This window comes from Penicillium psychrosexuale, assembly GCF_028828465.1.
Source record: "Penicillium psychrosexuale strain IBT 29551 chromosome Unknown utg000004l, whole genome shotgun sequence".
In the NCBI taxonomy this organism is placed as follows: Eukaryota; Fungi; Ascomycota; class Eurotiomycetes; order Eurotiales; family Aspergillaceae; genus Penicillium; species Penicillium psychrosexuale.
The window spans coordinates 2,385,818-2,406,222 of NW_026643189.1; the positions used below are offsets into that span (position 1 = coordinate 2,385,818).

General features: G+C 47.2%; 7 protein-coding genes across 7 annotated transcripts; 3 read left to right on the plus strand and 4 right to left on the minus strand.

The window, feature by feature from the left end:
* Nucleotides 1-1,529: 1,529 nt before the first annotated feature.
* Nucleotides 1,530-3,421, minus strand: N7518_006725 (uncharacterized protein; the record flags this gene model as incomplete). The annotated part of the gene is made up of 4 exons (XM_057187652.1): nucleotides 1,530-2,646; nucleotides 2,701-2,918; nucleotides 2,971-3,083; nucleotides 3,166-3,421. The coding sequence occupies 4 exons, from the start codon at nucleotides 3,419-3,421 to the stop codon at nucleotides 1,530-1,532; spliced, it is 1,704 nt and encodes a 567-aa protein (XP_057039355.1).
* Nucleotides 3,422-6,117: 2,696 nt separating this feature from the next.
* On the minus strand, nucleotides 6,118-7,876 carry sxa2 (putative pheromone processing carboxypeptidase (Sxa2); the record flags this gene model as incomplete). Its single annotated transcript, XM_057187653.1, has 4 exons — nucleotides 6,118-7,007; nucleotides 7,064-7,290; nucleotides 7,341-7,623; nucleotides 7,678-7,876. The coding sequence occupies 4 exons, from the start codon at nucleotides 7,874-7,876 to the stop codon at nucleotides 6,118-6,120; spliced, it is 1,599 nt and encodes a 532-aa protein (XP_057039356.1).
* Nucleotides 7,877-9,870: 1,994 nt separating this feature from the next.
* On the plus strand, nucleotides 9,871-11,406 carry N7518_006727 (MCT family MFS transporter; the record flags this gene model as incomplete). The annotated part of the gene is made up of 2 exons (XM_057187654.1): nucleotides 9,871-11,177; nucleotides 11,241-11,406. The coding sequence occupies 2 exons, from the start codon at nucleotides 9,871-9,873 to the stop codon at nucleotides 11,404-11,406; spliced, it is 1,473 nt and encodes a 490-aa protein (XP_057039357.1).
* Nucleotides 11,407-12,288: 882 nt separating this feature from the next.
* On the plus strand, nucleotides 12,289-13,889 carry N7518_006728 (putative extracellular threonine rich protein; the record flags this gene model as incomplete). The annotated part of the gene is made up of 2 exons (XM_057187655.1): nucleotides 12,289-12,927; nucleotides 13,056-13,889. The coding sequence occupies 2 exons, from the start codon at nucleotides 12,289-12,291 to the stop codon at nucleotides 13,887-13,889; spliced, it is 1,473 nt and encodes a 490-aa protein (XP_057039358.1).
* A 497-nt stretch (nucleotides 13,890-14,386) lies between these two features.
* Nucleotides 14,387-14,812, minus strand: N7518_006729 (uncharacterized protein; the record flags this gene model as incomplete). Its single annotated transcript, XM_057187656.1, has 1 exon — nucleotides 14,387-14,812. One exon carries the CDS (start codon nucleotides 14,810-14,812, stop codon nucleotides 14,387-14,389), a length of 426 nt encoding a protein of 141 aa, XP_057039359.1.
* Nucleotides 14,813-16,672: 1,860 nt separating this feature from the next.
* On the plus strand, nucleotides 16,673-17,583 carry N7518_006730 (GNAT family N-acetyltransferase; the record flags this gene model as incomplete). The annotated part of the gene is made up of 3 exons (XM_057187657.1): nucleotides 16,673-16,789; nucleotides 16,921-17,490; nucleotides 17,545-17,583. 3 exons carry the CDS (start codon nucleotides 16,673-16,675, stop codon nucleotides 17,581-17,583), a joined length of 726 nt encoding a protein of 241 aa, XP_057039360.1.
* A 726-nt stretch (nucleotides 17,584-18,309) lies between these two features.
* zrfC (putative ZIP Zinc transporter) lies at nucleotides 18,310-19,867 on the minus strand (the record flags this gene model as incomplete). The annotated part of the gene is made up of 4 exons (XM_057187658.1): nucleotides 18,310-19,089; nucleotides 19,143-19,386; nucleotides 19,442-19,585; nucleotides 19,641-19,867. 4 exons carry the CDS (start codon nucleotides 19,865-19,867, stop codon nucleotides 18,310-18,312), a joined length of 1,395 nt encoding a protein of 464 aa, XP_057039361.1.
* Nucleotides 19,868-20,405: the final 538 nt, after the last annotated feature.

A 20,405-nucleotide genomic window follows, 5' to 3' on the forward strand; every position in this document is an offset into this window, starting at 1 on the left:
GTTAATAATATTCTCCCGCCTTATAATAATCAACTCTGATCGACTACCTAACTAGATTATACCCTAAACTATTTATGAAATATCTTTAATGTATACCTTAGTATTTATAAGATCTTTTCTATAGCCTTCCGACCGAAAGCGCTAATACCATTATAGTCTATAGTTTATTATTTATTATACAGAATACTTATCCGAGAAGACCTAGTTTTAAATATTATTTCTAGACTACTTAGAGCGCTATTTTTGAATAAAACGATATTATTATCGAGCTAATTCCTTTCCGATTAGAATCTTCCTTTTTGTCCTATATTTTAGAAGACCGGTTGGCCTTAAAATATTAATAATAGTAGAGTGGGATAGATGACTAGGTATAGTACAACTCAGCGTTTTATAGGACCAAAAGGGGTGCCGGCGGGCGAGTATAAAAAGTAAATGGCGAGTTCGATCACTAAAGATCCTCAGGCGACCGGTTCGAGGGAGAGATTTAATAGTATTATATTCTTTAAACCGTTTCAAAGTATTGTAAATCGTTCGGCGGGAGCACCTAAAATCGAGTGCTAGCTTTGACTGGGTAATACCGGCCTGATAGCTATAAATAATAGCTGAGCGTTATGCTAGGGATAGCTTACCTGATTTTGTACGACCTAAACCAAGAATATCCTTGGTTAATACCATTGGGGGGTGTGTAGGAAGAAGAAAAAAAACACGATGGTTGTTGGGGAGATAGCAAGTGGGGCAGTGGGAACAGACTTTTTGAACACTATGTAGTACGACCAACCATTGATCTCAGACTATATGGCTTTTTTAGTGTCTTTCTTTGGTATCTTATTTGGTGTATTTTATACTTATCTAGCTTTTTTAGTACTTATGTGAGCACTGAGAGAGCTTCTCCCATTCCTCATGGCCGTCTTTCGCATCCCCAATTTAAACGAGGCTGAGGTCGTCGTGGCACTAGTCATACAGAAAGGCTGAACTCTCTTCTGAAAAATACCGCTCGTTCAAGGCACAGACAGAATACCAGTAAGTGAGCTTTAAGGGATCGCTCCAGATGTCCAGTGGGCGAAAGCCACTTTTACCCACTGAGCAAGGTAAATCCGAAAGTGGCAGAGGAAGTCAAGTACATAGGTAGACAAAGACCAGTGGTGGCTTTTTTTTTATAGGCCAAGTACATTTTATGAGTTCGTGATTTGACCTGGAATTTAAGAGAGAAAAACACAAACTTGGTATCTTGATTGGTATCTATGTTCAAGTTCAGAGGCCACCTGGGAATGGCCACTGGATGATGATATATATGACAAGAACACTCTATCCGGTCCATATATTCCCCCCGAGTGCTTTGAGCATGTCAATCCATTGGTCGAATCATTCAGATCGCAATGGCAAGGGAACGGATTCGTGATATATGGGTGCGGTGTCCGTTTTCATTTTGTCGAGTTCTCATCTTGCACTTTCCAACACAAGCAGAAGGCTGTGTGAAAATCGACAATATGCAAGACATTTTGGCAAACCGAAGAGATTTAATCCGCTTCTTAAAGGGTCTGCTTACCCCGAGTCTCAATGGGTAGAAGACACATAGCTACAAAAGAAGCCAGAATCAACCCGCCGGACGCATAGATGGGCGAGTTGGGGTTCGCACTACCGGCATATATAGCGACAAGGGGAGCACAGAGACCAGTGATACGGTTCAAGCAGCTGGAGATACCAGTGCCAGTACCGCGGTTCGGAGCAGGGAAGGTCTCGGGGGTATAGGCGAACAGGACACCGTACATGATGTTCTGGAAGAAGGCCTCCAGAGAACTGCATAGGAGCTGGATGTCGGAGTTCGTGGATGCGGTAAAGCAGAACAGCAACACACCGGTGATCAAGGTGGAGATTGCCATGGTGCCCTTGCGACCAATGTACTTGAGCTCGACCGTCCAGCAAGCCAGAAGAGAGCCAGGAAGACCAACGATAGAGGTGATGGCGTAATTGCGGTAAGTGATGTAGTTCGAGTTGGTCTCACCACCGGATTTGGAGAGGTACTGCGGCAGGAAAGCGTTGAAGAGAGGGTAACCCATGCCGATGGTGGCCCAGCAGAACCAGAGCAGAACGGTATTCCAGCCCATGCGCTTGTTAGCGAACAGGGGCGCAATGCGCTCCATTGAAAATTTGGAGAAGAAGCGGCCCACGATTTGAGAGTAAGAGAGCCCTGTCTCTTTCTCGTGCACCACGACATGACCACCAATTTCGTTGAGGATCTCGCTGGTCAACCAGGTCTTAGTGCCGTTCTTGTGGGCAATGCCATGAATAGCGGCGACGGCTTCTTCCTGGCGGCCACGGGAGAGCAGGAACTTGGGCGACTCGTACAAGTGGAAACAGAAGAAACGTAGGATGAACATGACAAAAGTGATGGCACCCAGAGTGAGAACCAGGTAGCGCCAGCCCATGTTGTTCTCCTTGGTGCAACCTTCATAGCTAGTGCAGCTGAAGTTAGGAATAAAAGCCCATGCAAGCAGACTGCCGATTAGTTGGCCAAAAGGCCACCAGATACTCAACATGGTCAACATGTTGCCGGAGACAAAGGGGAGGAACTCCAGGAAAAGAGCACCATCGACAGGCAGGTTACCACCTACACCAAGACCCAAGCAAGCGAACAGAGCACATGTACTGCATTTATGATCAGCGTAAAATTCAAAATGAGTTATTCTCATGAAGACTTACCCAATCCAAGTAGGGCCACCACCGGCAGCCAGACCAAAGGCACCAGCCATAAATAGAGTGGTGTTAAAAGCAAGACGACGACCAACAATATCAGACGCAATACCCCAGAATGAGGCACCAATACAGAGACCTAAGAATAAAGCACAAGTGGTAAAACGCACCCACGTATCGGAGAGTCCGAATTCGTAGGAGATAGGGGTCAGCGTCAGGGCAACTCCCTACACATGGTTAGATTTGATTTGTGTGATTTGTTTGATTTCGATCTCCTACCTGAAGCCAAAGGTTGTCTGCTGTCCAACCAAAACCACAAAGGAAGAACAGCTCCCATTGATACCGGCCCATGCCGATATCCTGCAGGGCTCTGTTGATCACCTTTGCCTTGCCTGTGTCGTCGAGTTAGATCAAACCCCCAATTTCAGGGAGTTTTCATACGGGAACTAGTGTGAAAATGTGGGATGAACATACGGTCATAGGCAGAGTCATGGGTAGCCGTGGAAATATCAGACTCGATTTCTGCACGAAGGGCTTCGAGGGTCAGATGAGTTGGATCTTTGGAGCCAGCAGCACCATTCTCCGAGGAAGACGAGCGGTCCGAGCTCTGGCTGGACTCCTTGTCTATCTTTTCCGAGAGGGAGTGGACAGGCGCATCGGCGAGTGGTATGACAACGCTGGGAAATGTCGGACTATCCTTTTTGAAAGGGTTAAATTTTTCGAGTCCCATAATGACGGTTTTATATGGCGCTTTGGAATATAGTTTTCAGTCGCTTGGGATTTGCTGCTTCCTGTCTGGTATGTCGCTTTTCGCTTGTTCTATACCGTGAATGTATCGCTGGGAATTCGATGAGAGGTCGACGGTAGATCTACAGATGTGGGAAGGAGTTGCAATGGGGTCATATATCGTAAATCCGGGGGCAATTCGCTGTGGGCCGAAAGTGTCGCAAGGACAATGGTCGAGATATACTGCTGTCAGGTTTTGCAAATGGGCTTGTCGCTATCGATGCTGGGTTTGTCGCAGTCGCAGTCGATGAGACAGTTGTCTCCAGGGTAGTGCAAGCTTGCTACTGAAGAGCGGAAGTACCTCGTGCGCGGCCTTTGTTGAAATGGATTTCTTTTCTCTCGCAAAGTGATGATGAATGATATAAATGATCCGAGGGCATGAACCAGAGGTTCTGCCACAGGGATATAAGATAAAAAGCTAAGAGACGAAGCTCTAGCAAGATATATGAAGGAATTAAGGCAAGCTGGGGGTAGCTATACCTTGTCCAAGATGTTTTGAGAGGTAGCGAGGGGAAAGTTGCGAATTGACAAAAGAGGAAAGAAGGGAAAATGGCGAGGTGGGATTCCAGAGTTGCTATATACTATTAGGGCAATATGCTTCCTTTTTTTTCTTTTTCTTTTATATTACCATTGGTTCTCTGGTACGAGATTTCATCACTGGTCAACGCCGAAAAGTGGGACTGCCAGGAAAAGGTGTGATGACATTCTGATATTCTGCTATGGTCTGTAATTTGAACAAATCTGAACATTTGCCCGCGTTTGGCCTCGCCGAGTGCATATAAATTAGAATGAAGACATACTTGGCAGTTGGACCTGATATGTTTCCAGGTTTGGAAACCGCCCTACCACCTGCCGTAACTAGAATGAGCTTTCTATAATGTCTATCTCCCCTTATTTTTCTGTGGTTGGGCTTTCATAGCTGTAATTAAAGCATATCCTCGTACTCTATTGGTAAATTCAACACTCATCTTTTATGAGCAGTACCAGCAGAATCCAAGGTGGTCAAAAAGAAAATTGTACATAAGAGGTTCCACTATGGCGTATTATATTAGTAAAATTGTTGATGTTAGTTAATAATTCACAGCTGCACAGGGAATAGCTCAAAAGGAATACTCAAAGACCTGTAGCACGGTACTTCTAATGTTCTTGCGATCTAGGATTGAACGCCACCGAGGTAAATCCGATATACTATTCAGCCTCAAGGGTCTTCAACTTCTACCTTTATACATATCCGGCTACTCTGTATGCAAAATTCAAATGGTCCTATATAGTCATCACAGATATATTTACCAACATATCAAACATTAGAAAAGGTCGAAATAATGAACACATTTGACTCTACCCTGACCCGAGACCTCATTGGCCTTCATGATCCACCAGAAAAATTTTGCAGTAAGACAGACCACTCTATCCGTACCCGTACCTCTCACTAGTACTCTTGTTTTGGGCGAAGTATTGAGAATACGGAGATCAAGAACCGCATGCGTGCTCCGCTTGAACGTCACCCTCTACGTTGCCCTTCTTACCTCTCTCCCAAGATATTCAAGATGTTTTAGTTCTACAGTATAATAATATAACAGCAATCCTGGATCCTTGCGAATACCAAAAATAACGTTAAAATCTTGTACAACATAGAATAAGAAAACAAAAAATGGTTGAACTCACCAACGTTGAGGATCATGAATCTTGGCGGGCGCATCCATGCCGCATTCAGACCAGGGGGAATCCTTGCTCTCGGCCAATCACAGCACTTGAATACTCCTGTAACCTCCAAGGCTCCTTCCCGGATAACTTACTGCTTGCCATTTTGGGAGTGTTGTGCATACGGCCTCTAGCATTACCTGCTCGGAAACTGCTTATGTTCTTGACTTGGAGAGACTCTACACGGCTCAATACTGCAGAGAATAGGTGGCTCTCGGTTATGTGTCGAACATTCTTAACATCCGGTTTTTGTTCCCTTTCAATACCTTTCTTGCAGCGTGGGTAAGTCAATCCGGAAATTTGGAGGGTCAGGAACGACTCCACTGAGGGATAGCTTTTACCTTTAATTCCTTGTGTTGGATCACTATGGTCCGGTTTACAACATACAAACAAATTCCCTACACCGGCCCGGTGATTTTCGTACATGATTTGTCCCTTTTAATTTGCGAAACTGGTAATCAGCTGGAGCACACCACTTGGTAGCAGCCTGGGATATATACACCAGCCAAAGGGTTGTGCGTGATTTCTCTGAGCTATACTGAGTACCTTGTAGGGCACTGCAAGAGATTTCAGGTACTCGCAAGCTTAGGCGGAATGAAAATACTACTCCTACCAATAAAGTCGATTCTAGGCCCGCCAAGACTTTATTCCACACATATGTTGTAATGAAGGCCTAATCAGGCAAGATATTCGGCATTCATTACAGTCAATCGTATGAGGCATCAGAAATAGCTACGGCATAGGGAATGATAAACTCGATGGGATTTGATCTCTAGATACCCTATGAAGATACACTTTGTAGCCTATTGCCAGACTCCGGTGTCATGCATGAGCGGTTCTGGTCTATAAACTACATAAATTTATGGCTTATGCTTTCTATACATAATGTCTTGATATAAACTCTGCATATGTGAGGTTTTCGCCTTTGTGAATAAGACACTAAAGTTCCTCGGTGCGTCTGAGCAGCCATTCAAGGTGACGATAAGCCACGCGAGGCTGGTACTGCGGTTGCATGTGACCAGCCTGGTAACTCTGAGCCCACATTAGGCCACGCTCATAGTGCTGAACACCCATGATACCCTGAGAACCATCGAGACTAGACGCACCGTTCTCCGCAAAGACATCGGCGTACAAGAGGTCCGGAATTTTGATATCGATGGGAGTGTGTGGCTTCTTTTGGAAACCGAGGTGGCCGTTCCAGGTCATATTCTGGATGGCCAGGAGCGTGCCGTTGGTGATGATAACCATGTCAAAGTCACCGTTTGCAATAAGAACGCGGTTAGTAGCCTCGATCACCTGCGGCAAGACGTGCTCGATCGGGTTCGCCGAAATGTCGCCTTCTTGCTCTGGGCCGGAGTCGCCACCGACGTACACGGGCTCGAGGGAACACCCGCTCCAGGTCTCGTTGGGCGCGTGTAGCGCTCGCTTGACATCTGCGCGATCGAAGTAGACGCTTGCTCCGGGCGCTTGGTAGTCGAGCGAGGTGGGGAAGGCGAGAACGTCCCAGAGGAGCGGGCACATCTGGTTGATCTCGTAGAGGTTGAAGCATGGGTTGATGTGGAAGATTTCATCGTAGACGAGGTCAAACAGATCACAGTCGTTGGCCAAGCTGCTGGATAACATGGGCGGCTGGACTTTGGGTGGCGGGAAAGTGAGGTACTTGTCGATGAACTCCTCGTATCCGCAGGATTTGTGCTTCTTTTCGAGCTCGGCCATGAATGATTCGTTGAAGTTGAACAGGTTCGCGTTTTGCTGGACAAATGGCACAACGGGCACTTCTTCCTGCACGGAGTCGAACTGTCCAATGCACGGGTCGTATGCCAGCGCGCCTGGGTAAGTAGTCAGAATTTGCATCCCAGCCTCTTGAATATTCGAGATAACTCACCATCTAGGTCGAAATACTCCTTGTCCTTTTCGTCAAGCATCGCAGCTGAGATATAGGGCACGTAACGTCCAGCATAACTCTCACCAGTGACATAGATCTTGAAGTTCTTGATTCCGAAAATCTTCTGGAAGTTCTTGAAGAACTTGACAAAGTCCTCTGCTGTCTCTTCTTGTGAAACAGCAGTTGGTGTGCCGACGGAGTAGCCTGTTCCGATAGGCTGGTCGACCCTGCGAGATGTTAACAAGGTTATAGGTTCATATGCATAACAACTACTCACCACAACACATTGGTTAGGTTGACCCAAGCATAAGGGTTCTCCACCGGGGCAAAAGTACCAGGTTGCCATATGAAACGACCAGTCTCTTGCAAGAAACTCTCCATCGAACTGCATCCAGGGCCACCGTTGAGCCAGATGGTTACTTCGTCTACGGGCTCGTTGATGGTAGGCTGGAAGATGAAGAAGAGCGATCTGGAGCTATTGTTCATATCAATTGGCACCAGACCAGAATACATCTCGCCGATATCAAATGAAACATCCGGCAGGGAGTCCACCAGGTAATCTATGGGTCTATTAGAGATTTTTGCTGCTAACAATGATATAATTCGACACTCACGCTTAGTCTTCTTGCTCAGGAAGCGGTAATCTTTGTCAGATTTCGCATGTTTCTGGTTACGAGCCTCAACTGTCCGTTTGGCCTTCTCTTGTGGTGCACGAGCTATCTCTGCAAAGCGACCGTGTTTGGAGGCAGTCGCAAGATCTGACCCCAGCGAAAGGGCCAGGAGAGCATATGACAGGACTGACTTGAGTAACATCCTGGACTGGTGGGTATGAATGGGCCAGAGGGCAGATGGGATGTGTCTTTTTTTTTTATCTCGGGGAGGGGACGCAGCTATATACTCCCCCCGAAAAGCCCTACCAATAGCCCCCCGACCGGTGCACTCGGTATCTGTAGGCCCATTTAATTTAATAAAAGGCTACCTTGCCAGACTAGGTGCTTCCAAGTGGACGATTGGAAGAAATCTTTAGCTCCAGGCCGGATGCTTCTTCTGCGCCACCTGGGCACGACCCCTTGTTCGTATCCACTGTTATCGGTTTCAGCCATCCCGGGGTCGACCCCAGGGTGATAGGTTCACCTGTGTATCTTGCTGCTACTTCTTTTGTCCCTGGTCTAGGTATAACGCCGGTGGTTTTGTCTGGGGTATTGGGCAGTTATAAAGACGTCAATCGCATGAATGGTTTCTCTAATAATTCGGTCGCATTGTGCATAGCTATCATTGGGACCGGATGAGCGACGGATTCCGGCGAGATCGACGTTTATCTCTCATTTTGGGATAACAAACTCCGCGAGTGAAAAGCGGGGGCAGCTCGCGATTGGTCTGGTGTGCTTCTTGTCCCGGATAAGCATCGCGTAGCCTGGAACAATTGTATCGGTCTGATAGAGAATCTTCATAATTATTCATATGTTGTACGTACTGCTCAAAACCTCACATGTGAACATCACCTGGCTTATCTCCTTTGGTGGATAGATTCGGCATACCGGGGAAGAATACTATATCAGCCGAGGTTCCCGCAGCTCTTAAGTATAATTTAGGTCCTAGGCATGCCAAGCTTTCCACCAATAGTAGCTCGAAAGCACTTTTTCTAACAGGCCTCCTTTTCACTGAGGAGCATCAGCTGATGTGATCAAAATACTCGATAGACATATTCCTTTTTTGAGAAAAAAGAAAGGGGTCCTTCTAGTGTATGTTTGTTTAACGTAGTCAAAAACAAAAACAAAAAAAAGTGGACTCGCGGGGAATCGAACCCCGGACCACTCCCATGCTAAGGGAGTATTATACCACTAAACCACAAGCCCAGTTTGATGGAAGAGGTTGCCTTTTAAGTACTCATGAGCCTACGCAATGATTCTTGCGCTAGACTACTCAACAGACAATATTCTATGCTAGTTAAATAAGACTAAGGTTGCATTTTTGAATATTACATGTTTCACGTTTACACGCTTCCAGAATTTCCAGCCTGGGGAGGTTATATGAGATTCACATACATTAAATGGCCGATGATAAAAACCTGATCATGGTTATATATATCTACCTGCATCATCATCCGATTGCGTGCGATTTCATGTATAGTACGTCAACCTTCTACTTTTTCTTGAGAATTGTAGTTATGTATTCAAATATAAACCAACCAACTAGTTAAGTCATGTCCACTTACGAATAGTTAATGTTATGCCCGGATGTAGCTAAGTATATGCGCTCCGCATGCGTTTCAAATGTCTCGCGGAGTTCGGAAGTTCGGAAGTTCGGAGTTTTACCACCATTCATAGCTATAGCCGACAAATACTATAGATTGTCATTCTATATGATGCCAACAAAAAGAACCGTCAGTGATGTATATCAATCAAGCTATGCTGCTCAATTGAAAACATCCAATGATAGTTCTGAAGTCCCCCATCATTTAGTCGGTGTAGAACAACATGTATAGACAAATAATATCCCCAAGGCGTCGGGTATGGATCTAAGCACGATAGATCCACTTCCTTCCCTGCCAATTATCACGTACCCCGAAAATTTCTCTTCTTTAATTATTACACTTAAACTCCAATGGGATTGATTCCGCGGAAAATTATTAGCCTGGGCACTTTTGCATATGAGTCTTTTGGAAGTTTCGATTTCTAATATGTACTGCCCCTCCTTCAAATACTTTCTCCTACAATATCATCCTGGATCCTCAACTTCAGAGAACTAGGACTTCATTACCCCTTAATGCAACAAAGAGAATATAATAGCTGCTCTCTCCACATAGAATGTCTACCAATGTCGGGTCTGCCAGCGGCAAGACCGGCGACCATGAATTCGATATTTTGAACACCAACCAGAGCGCCACATCCTTTGACCAGAAGACTACTGCTCACATGGTCAATGAGAAATCTGACACGGAGGCTGCACCAGAGCAAGAACCCAGCCTAGATGATGTATACCGAACAGCATCCACCGTGGCACCATCTCAGAGATCAGCCAGAAGAGACCCCATTAGTCGAGCGACTACAGACGCTGAAGGGAACATCTACCCCGAGGGAGGACTCGAAGCCTGGCTGGTCGTGCTGGGCAGCTTCCTCGGTCTCTTTGGATCGCTGGGCCTGGTCAACACCATTGCCACGTTTCAAGCATATATCCAAACCCATCAACTAAAGGAATACAGCTCAGGAACCAATGGCTGGATTTTCGGAATGTTTGCCTTTCTCACTTTCTTCTGTGGAGTGCAGGTCGGTCCCATCTTTGATGCTCGAGGCCCACGTATTCTTGTCTTCGTGGGTTCCGTGTTTGAAATGGCCATGATCATCCTCCTCGGCTTCTGTACTGAATATTGGCACTTTATGATGGTCATCGGTGTACTAGGTGGAGTGGGAGCGTCCCTCATTTTCACACCGGCGGTCTCGGCGATTGGCCACTATTTCTATGAGAAACGTGGAGTTGCGACTGGCGTTGCTGCCACTGGCGGCTCTGTCGGAGGCATTGTTTTCCCTCTGATTCTAGAAGCTCTATTCCCCAAGATTGGCTGGGCCTGGGCCACTCGGGTTGTTGCGTTGATCTGTCTGGTTGTGCTATCAATTGCAAACCTCTTGATCAGGTCTCGACTCCCGCAGAAGCCATTTTCCAAGGAGAACGTGCTGCCTGACTTCCGCATCTTCCGAGACCCGCGGTTCGTACTTACTACCGCTAGCGTCTTCTTTATTGAGTGGGGTCTTTTCGTGCCAATTAGCTACATCTCGTCCTACGCCCTCGACCATGGTTTCTCCAGCAAGTTCTCATACCAGATAATTGCTGTCTTGAATGCCGGATCATTCTTTGGGCGATGGCTGCCCGGATTCTTTGCCGATTTTCTTGGTCGCTTTAACACTTTGATCGCGACGGTAGCGCTCTGCGTGCTCTGTAACGCCTGCCTGTGGCTTCCCGCTGGAGATAGTATGCCCCTGCTGATCGTTTATGCTGTTATTTTTGGATTCTCAAGCGGCAGCAATATCAGCCTGACGCCAGTCTGTGTCGGCCAACTCTGCAAAACCGAACACTATGGCCGGTATTACGCAACTGCCTATACCATAGTGAGCTTCGGGTGAGTTTTTTTTTGCTTGTGATGTCACTTGCGTATCTATAACTGACATACTTTTGCCACCAGAACTCTCACCGGAATCCCTATTGCAGGTGAGATCCTGGCACGCTGCGATGGGTCTTACTGGGGCCTTATCACCTTTACCGTATGCTGCTATGCGGCTGGTCTTGCATGCTGTACCGCCGTGAAGGTCATTGAAGTTGGCTGGCGTCACCCTCTCGCGATCTATTAAATGTTTGGATTCGGTATCCGGGACTCCGATGCTGGTTGACCTAGTAATCTCGACACGATTTCATGATTTCAAAGATGAGCATAGATAGAAAAGTCCTTTCCCCCCTTGGCTTGCATTTTATACCCGGCGTTCATGACCGAGTGATTTGTTATACATATGTGGTTGCTACTAATGTCTATATTTATCAATCTGTGATTGCAATTCTATAGTTCACCAACTAGTCGGATAAAATTTATAAAATTTCCGACATGATCGGTTCGGCCCTTCAGCCGTACTCAGACTGGTAGTTAGAAGTAAAATAATTTGCCGCCATTGAGGCAATATAAAAAATATAAATGTTGGTAGCTCAGGGTCAGGTTCCCTACAGGGCAGAACACGTCGCATAAGATATCCGACAGGCACCGGAGCTATGTAAACATCTGGTCACAATGATGCCTTTGTACCTTAACCAACCATGGATTTCACCACTGGGAATGATTTCCAATAGGAGCAGACTCAGCTCTTACCATGGAAACTACAAAGCCATCGAAAGCTTAACAAAAAACAAGCATCGACATCACCCCAGGCCAGTCCCTGTCGCTGTTATGACATCAAATGTCCATTAATCCATCACCATTGAGTCTTCTAGCTTCTCGCTACATATACGACGTTAATCTCGCATCTCCTCCTCAACATCATTTTGCACTCGGGATTTTGCTTTCCTTTCAATCGTCTCGAACTCTCTGGTGAGCATTTACTTCGTTGCTAAACTCGCTGTCTAGAAAGTCCTGACGGCCTTCTACACCAGCTCATCCATCAATACCACAGCACCCGGAACTACCGGCAAACTTGCATTGGCTACATTGCTCAATCGTCCTGCATATACTTGCGCTGGTCCGAATCATGTTTTCAACAAGATGCTTGGTTCTGCTAGCCTGCTCCTTGACTCTTCTGCGGGGTGTCGTGGCTGTCCCGGCAGATGTAGCGCTAGAGCAGCCCGGCCTTGAGGATCGTCGTCGAGAGGAGCGTGACTTTGGACTGCAGGAGCGCCACGGCCATCCTGAGCTTGAGAGCTCGCTACTTTCTATCCTGACCGAGAAGTTAGCTACAAAGACCGCCCCTGGAGGAGGAGGTGCTACTACCGTCCCTGGCGGAGGAGGTGGTACCACGGTCCCTGGCGGAGGAGGTGGTATCACGGTCCCTGGGGAAGGTGGCGGTACTACCGTTCCTGGCGGAGGTACAGTCCCGGGCGGAGGTGGCCCCACTACCGCCCCTGGTGGAGGTACAGTCCCGGGCGGAGGTGGCCCCACTACCGCCCCTGGTGGAGGTACAGTCCCTGGCGGAGGTGGCGGTACTACAGTGCCTGGCGGAGGAGGTGAGAAAACTACTATATTATTTTCTGCAAGCACTATTCTTACTCTCCCTGATACTCAAGGCGGCACTTCACCCGGTGGAGGTACGACTGCTACTCCAACTGGCGGCACTGAAACTTCTCCCACTGGCGGTGCTACTACGACAACCGAATCTGCTCCTGGCGGCAATGTTAGTCTCCCCACAAGCGGCCCCGCTTCCTCTCCCGGCGGAACCACTCAGCAATACACTCATCCCCTAGTGGAACCCCTCACCCGTCCTCTCCTGAAGTAGTAACTGAAACCACTAACACTAGCCAGACTTCTCCCACTACCAGTGAGCAGCCAAGTACCACTTCTCCCACTGGTGGCGGTGGTGTATCTCCTTCCCCATCTCCCAGTGTTACCACTGGAGGCGGAGTTCCACCAGTTTGCCCCACTCTTTCTACATCTAGGGAAACGACGGTGGTCCCGGTGACGGTCACCTGTCCCGCCGTCGTCGTGAGCACCGCCACCACCACCGTCACCGTCACATCTGGTCCGGCTTTGTCGGGACCAACAGGTTGTCCTTGCCCCACTGGAGGTCCCGGTGGAGGTCCTGGACCAGGTCCCGGAACAGGCACTACTGGAGGCCCTGGAGCAGGTACTAGCGAAGTGTCCCCAAGTGGCACTGCGACAGCCTCAACGACGACCACTAGCGTGGTCTCCCCAACTCACAGCGTGACAGCCCCAACGACCACCTCTAGCGAAGTCTCCTCAAGCCACAGCGTGACAGTCTCACCCACTAGAACCGGTACCCTGACTCGGACCCTGACCCAGACCCGGACATCGACGCCCCTTGTACCAACTACTAGATCCCGTACCACAGTCACCACCACTACACCAGGTACCCTCGTGACTTTGCCTACAACATCACATGTATCTCCCGGAACACCAGGTGCGTCACGTGTTACTCCACGAGCAGTTATCAATCAAGATGTTGTTCGCCGACAATTTTTTAGCAACGCCACAGCAACCCCCCTCTTCACTAACACGAGTATTCCCTCGAATGCCACGACGAGTGCAGTGAACATCACCCATATTGCGACGGAGACTGCTGCCGAGCCCGCGCCCGCTTTCCTGCCTCGCTTCTACCGTGGACGGATACGTGTTTAAATTGTTTGGTTGAGTTGGGAAGAGTTGACTGAGATATTGGTTGGTTGGTCGTTGAAAAACTTAGATCGGTTTGATTATTGCCAGTTTTTGATATTTTTCTATAGTTTGAGAGAGTTTAATGTATTTGGTGGTAATATGATGTTGCTGATGTTCTATGTATGGCCTCGGGTTTTGTTTCTTCTAGCATTGACGCAAGTGTCCCGAAGCTACTGCTAGAGAATACATTGACACTTTAAGACATGAGTCTTATTATACTTCGTTTGTGACAAGTCATGATCTACTCCTTCGAATCTACAGAAAATACTTGTAACAAGCACTTGAATGGCATAAACTACTTTGTTATGCGAGAAACGAGGACGGGATTCTATCATTGGTTTTTCTTCTCTAAAATCAAAACACATATAGAAGCAGCAGCAAATGCAACAAAACCGAAGATCTTTCAAACCCCTGTTAGATCTATAGCTCACACTAGATTTCCGCCTCTAATAGAGCCTGACCTATCTGTGACGGCGACGACTATTTTGCCGCTCAAACTCTTCCTCGTCAGAAATCTCTTCGACATCCGGGTCCCATTGAGCAGGTTGTTGCAAGACAGTGGGGATGCAGCTGATCAGATCATCGGCAACGTCTTGGTCGGTCTCCCGGTCGTTATGCTTGCGGAGAATCCTGATTGAGATAGGTATGACAAGCTCAAGGTTACGGCACAGCCGCTCAAACTGGGGATCACGTTCTACAACCGCACTTGAGATAGAGATATCAATTTCGCCAGCAATCTCCTCTTCTAAGGTGGAAATGACATCGTTACGACGATGCGGTCCATGGCGAAGATAGTAGATTGCATCGTGCAGACATGACAAAACGAAAATACGCCGCTCGTTATATGGATCATCGGCAAGTATGCGTTCGAGATCATGGCGAGGCATCGTAGGCGAATACCAGACTGGTAACAGAGAAGCTGGTTGATGTGTGGCTTGGAAGTGAAGTTTGTTGATGATTCTTGGAAGCGAGGTGCGACAAATAATTGAATTGCCCGATGCAGAATCTGATGTGTCTTCGATATGTTTGTATAAGAACTTGAGAAGGTGGTGGGAATCAGAATTATTTATGCATTTGCACGGAGGAGAGTTGACACTGATTCGATTTCATGGTTAATGTGTTTGACAAAGACAGCAATGACGACAAACATTTTATTTTTATTCTCTCAAGGAAGAAGAGGAATATGAAGGCTTTGACTACATTTCGGGAGACAAGAAAGAAACTCTTCGCCTCCGCCATACTCACAAAGACACTATTTATATCCTATCAAAACAGAGGATATGGTCCATGACAGGGGAGGAGAAAGAAACCGGCGGGCTTTTTCACAGTTGCATAGGAGTTAGAATACCGAGAGACTGGAAATAGCCCCGAAGCATTCGTAGCACTAATCCCATAATCTCTATTTAAGTATTATGCTGCAGTTATTGGTTCTAACACTTTCGTCATATTTAAATTCGTACGTCAAATGGATGGACTCGATGAACAAAGAGAAAAGTACAAGGAGTAAACAGGAAAAAAATACCGGTGACCATGTGCCACCGAACAAAGAATAAACTGCTAGTGTTCTCATTGCGTCTTTCTGAAGAATCCATAGATGGTACTTGTCCGCTAAGTCCATCAATAAGGATCTCGACTTTGATTTGGACATTCCATATCACTTTCTCCATGTTTTTGGCTAGGCAAAACAAAAATTTGGTAAACACTGAGTGACATCTCGGCACATTTTACAAATATTGTATCTCTCGTTCGATGGAGGCACATTTGCTCCGATGTTTCATGGCTTTCAAGATTGGGCCGGAATCGTTTTCCGTTGCTTACATGTTCTATGTACTTCTCCCAACCCAGTCCCTGCGAGATAACGGAGTAATCAAATAAACCACACCCTACGAGACTCTAAACAATATCAACTACTCCGGACAGCTATATATAGTCCGTATGTTGTACTTGGCCCTAATTATCTCTTATCAGTTGCGCCGATAAAGCCGATACGCTCCACAGTGACTTGGGCCAATGACGCAACGACCTGCCTGATTGGGATTAGCGGATGTTTGGCATCTCCACATGATCCAATACGAGCCCGCCCCCCGCGTTTGCTTTGCAGGGAAAACACATATGAGATCGACAATCTCGCCGAATGATATGGGGAGTTCGAGCATATCTACAACGTACTATGTACATGTCCGAGCTAGGCTGCCATGCTGTCTATATCAGATTTGTCTATCCGCGGTTGCCGGGGCCACGACGGGGCGATGGCCCAAGTGGAGGGACACCGTGTAACACCTCCACAGTGCATAAGTACTTGCCCCGGTTGGAGTTGCCTAGAACGGCTAGCGACATCAAACCTTGGAATGAACGCCGAGGACGAGATAAGCGTGACAATCAATTGGCCCCGGGGATCATCGAGCTCAGGTATATGAGCCCCCGTTCCTCAGCCCTGCAGAATGAGTGCATTTCTACTTCGTACTCATTATTTCCTCGATTGCTGACACCTTTACAATAAACCAAGACCTCGCTTTCATTACTTTTCCCTCCATCAACTCGTGGACCATCACCACTTCAACTCTACTTAGATGGCGGTTGTCTTTATCTCTCACTGTCCCCAACGGCTTCATTGGCATTCTTATACTATATCTCTGTGTCAAGCCATTCGCAGAGCTAGTAGAAAAAGTATCCGGACGTCTAAACCCGTTCGCTAAAACAATTGTCGCTCTCCAAGAAAACGTAGTGACAAGCCAAGAACAAGAACAATGTCAATCGAAATCGTCCCGCTCGTTGAGACCGACATACCTGATGCTGTAAACTGTGTGCAGAAAGCGTTTGCCGACGATCCCTATTTTCGCTGGGCGTTTGATGATCCATCCAAGGTATGAGATATCTTATTCTGCGATGTACCCAAACGACTTCGTTGTGGCTGTGAGAAAAACATACAGAAAGAAATAAAATCATGAAACAAAACGAAGTCGATATCGAACCAAGTAATAACAGGGTTTGACAGTTTAACATCCAACGAAACGCAGCCTCCCTTGCTGCCCATTTCCAATATGGTATCAACTGCGACTGCCCCATTTCTGTCGCGAAGATCACTCGCGCTGCAAATGAAAGCAAGAGCGATGACGAGATCCGCATACCAGTCGGTACTGTGGTTGGTGTTGCCTGGTGGTACTCACCACAAGCGCCTTCCATGCCAGAAACCTGGTCTGTTTGGGCACAAGGCTGGCTTCTTTCCTTCCGACAGCTTATGAACAATATCCGCTTCCTTGGTCGTGGTGGTCTGAATGTGCACCGGTATTGGATTTGGAAGCAAGTGCAGCAAACTGCACACGACGCCATCTGGCAGGACCCCCGCGGGTACTACTTTTGCAATGTCGTCTGCGTCGCTTCGGAGGCGCGTGGTATGGGAGTGGGAAAGATGCTTATGGATAATGTCATGGACAAGGCCGACCGGGAGAATATGCCGTGCTATCTCGAGAGCTCCAAAGGGTATCCAAACGTGGGTATTTATGAAAGAATGGGCTTTGAACTAGTCAAGGAGATTGAATGCGTGGATGGAGGGGATGTTTGCAAGGTGTGCCCTCTTGGCTGGAATTTTCCCTGTCAAATGACTGACGCACCAACCCAGTTATATTGCATGATTCGCAAACCCAAGTCCAAAGAATAAGGCTGTGATAAATTTTCCGATACCGTTCATTAACACAGATACACAGGGAGATTGAGTGACATGGCTTGCTGATTAGTATTTGAATCGCAAGCATTTCGGTAACTGTCATCTTTGATTGCTTTAACAACGTGAGCGAGATGATGGAAATAATCGAATATAGCTTTTCTGAAGCTTCGTTTTCCCAGAGCTAATTTCTTTTCCAATCGGCGTCTCTTTTGTCTTGGGTTTCGGTCGGGGAATGCCACAGCAGGTTATGAAGCCCTCCTTTCACTTTCTACTGCATCTCAGAAGTCTTTATCTGAGAATTTATTGGCGCTCACTGTCATTTTGTATTAGGATATGGGTTGTTTGCTGCTGTAGTAAAGACAAAGTTGAGAGTTAGAGAGGCACATCAACAACTATCTATTTTCATAAATCGATCTTTCTGAGCTACGGGCGAGGGTGCAATGCCTCTGTAGAACCCTCGGACCCCAACTGGAAAGCAGTCGAATATGAATATCCACTCCCTGGTCTGCCTGAATTAGGCTTCAATCTCTCTCAGGTCAACGCCTATTCTCAGAGAATGAGTAAGCTTCTACACGTCTTTCGATACTGTCGACAAACGCCTGTGAAGTGATAGCCTAGGTGAGCGCTTATGATGTCTCTATTTTTAGGATCAGTTCAACTATGTACATATGGAAGACAACCTTGGAAGGAGACGGGCCTCAGCCCATGTCGCCCTTATGATCAAGCCCATTTTCCTAGCACACCCATCAGCACCAACCCACTGATGAAGGAAATACCACCGGTTAGAACTCTTCCTAACTTTGCATTCAACATTTCACCTCCCTCAATGACCCAGTCACGCGCCCACATATCCACGACACCAACCCACACCAGAATACCAGCAGACAGCGCGTCCAATGTTCCTAGTGCAATCAAAGTGCCCCTCGAATTACCATTGAAGGTGTGAAGAACACCAAGCCCAATAGCCATGCCAATAGGTGTGATCAAGGCAAATGCTAGCGCCATGGACGCTTTGTTAGGGAATATAGCTCCGGGGAGGGTTGCAATACGAGCACCAAGTGCCAGCCCTTCAAAGAATTGGTGGAACACAATCACCACCAGAAGCGTCTTGTAGAATGAGTCACCAGCAACGACTAGGGTGAGGCCAATCAAAATACTGTGGAACAGGATACCAGCTTCCATGACAACGACCGAAAATTTACTGTCGGGTCCGGTAAGGTCGATCGAGCCGTGATTGTGACTAAGAGAAGCCAACGTGGACTGTTGCTGTTGCGCCGAAGAGTGTTCATGCTGTCCCTTCTGCTGTGTTTGCTGAGACTCGGACGGTATGGTTCCTGCGGAGATATTCTTGCTGTGGCGAGCAACAATAATCCGGTGGCCAATATATTCCAGCAAGAAAGCAATGAATATACCTGCCACAACTACCGCGGAGGTAGTGGCTTCGTACTCGAGTTCTCCCAAACATTCGTTGGTAAACATGAGGTTTGCATGTGTGTATAGCTAAGGAAAAGCAGTCAGCAAGTGATACGTGTGTCAAAGTTGAGATTGCTTACATGGATGAAACCCGTGGCGATGATGATGCCAGTTCCGAATTGTTTGATGACGGTCGAGATTACCCCATTGATAGAGGCAAATGGAAGTTTCATCAGGAGAATGGGGGCAAAGACACCAATTGAACTAGTGACGAGGACAACGAACAATGTGCCAATTCTCAGAGGGATATCGTAGTCTCTTGCTTGGACAGTACACGTTGAACCACTACTAGTTTCCTCTGATGCACCTGTACTCGTGCAGTGTCTGGAATAGCCAAAGTCAATAACGGCCAAATTTGGAAGGGTTATTATAAACTTACTCGACGCCAGCATGGAAGTGGCAGTTTTGTGAAGCTTCGCTTGAGGATTCCTCCTGGTCATCCTCACTGTCTTCGGTCTCGGTCTCGGATTCCGTTCCTTCTGCTTGAATCAGGACATCGTTTCCGTCTCCATCCATGCAGTATCTTCGGATTTTGTAGGTTAGTATATTGTCACAAATATGCGTACCTGCGGACTTACGACTGGCTTCCGTGAGAGTGACACCCAGTATATTGGGCTGGTACTCCGGTTGTAGGGGTAGATGAGGCCGAAACCAGAACTTCTTGGCCATCTCCATCAATACAGTAAATGCTTGAGCCATGAGTATGACAACCAGTTACAGATGATGATTGCGCTGATGTTGTTGCTGTGGCTGCATATACTCTGGCAATGCCCAGTGATAGAAGGAAGGGTCGAAAAATGCGCATGATGAAGGTAGTGCTCTACCCTTTTGCAAATAAGAACGATGGGATTGAGTTTGGGATTAGGATCGATGCAAGAAACCTGCCACAAGTGAGGAGTTTTCAATCAATGGATACTGGGAACACCGCTCTAAAAAGCCGCATGGTATATGAAAAAGCACCATACATAGGTGTCTCACCCCCAAGGTTCTCGATGCCAAGCGGAAGACCTTTCCATCCTTTCGCCAAGAGCAGGCCTGAGCTTGCGATTCGGGCTTTGTCCGGAGAATATCGCCTACTAAACCCTTGTACTCTCAAGGTACCTCCCGCCCAAGTGTCTTGGCGACCCTCCACCGAGCCTTTGTCTTGGCATCAATCTGAGATTTTCAGCTCTGATTGCTGGAGAGCAAGACTTTTAGCGAGAAAAGCGCTCGAATGAGCCCTCAAGGTCCCCTCTCAGCAGGTCGCACCATCTGTATATTGAGAAAAATGGAGAAGACATCCCACTTTCTCTTCTAGTGTTGCCTTGGATTGGATCGCAGGCATAGCGAAAATGCGCCCACCA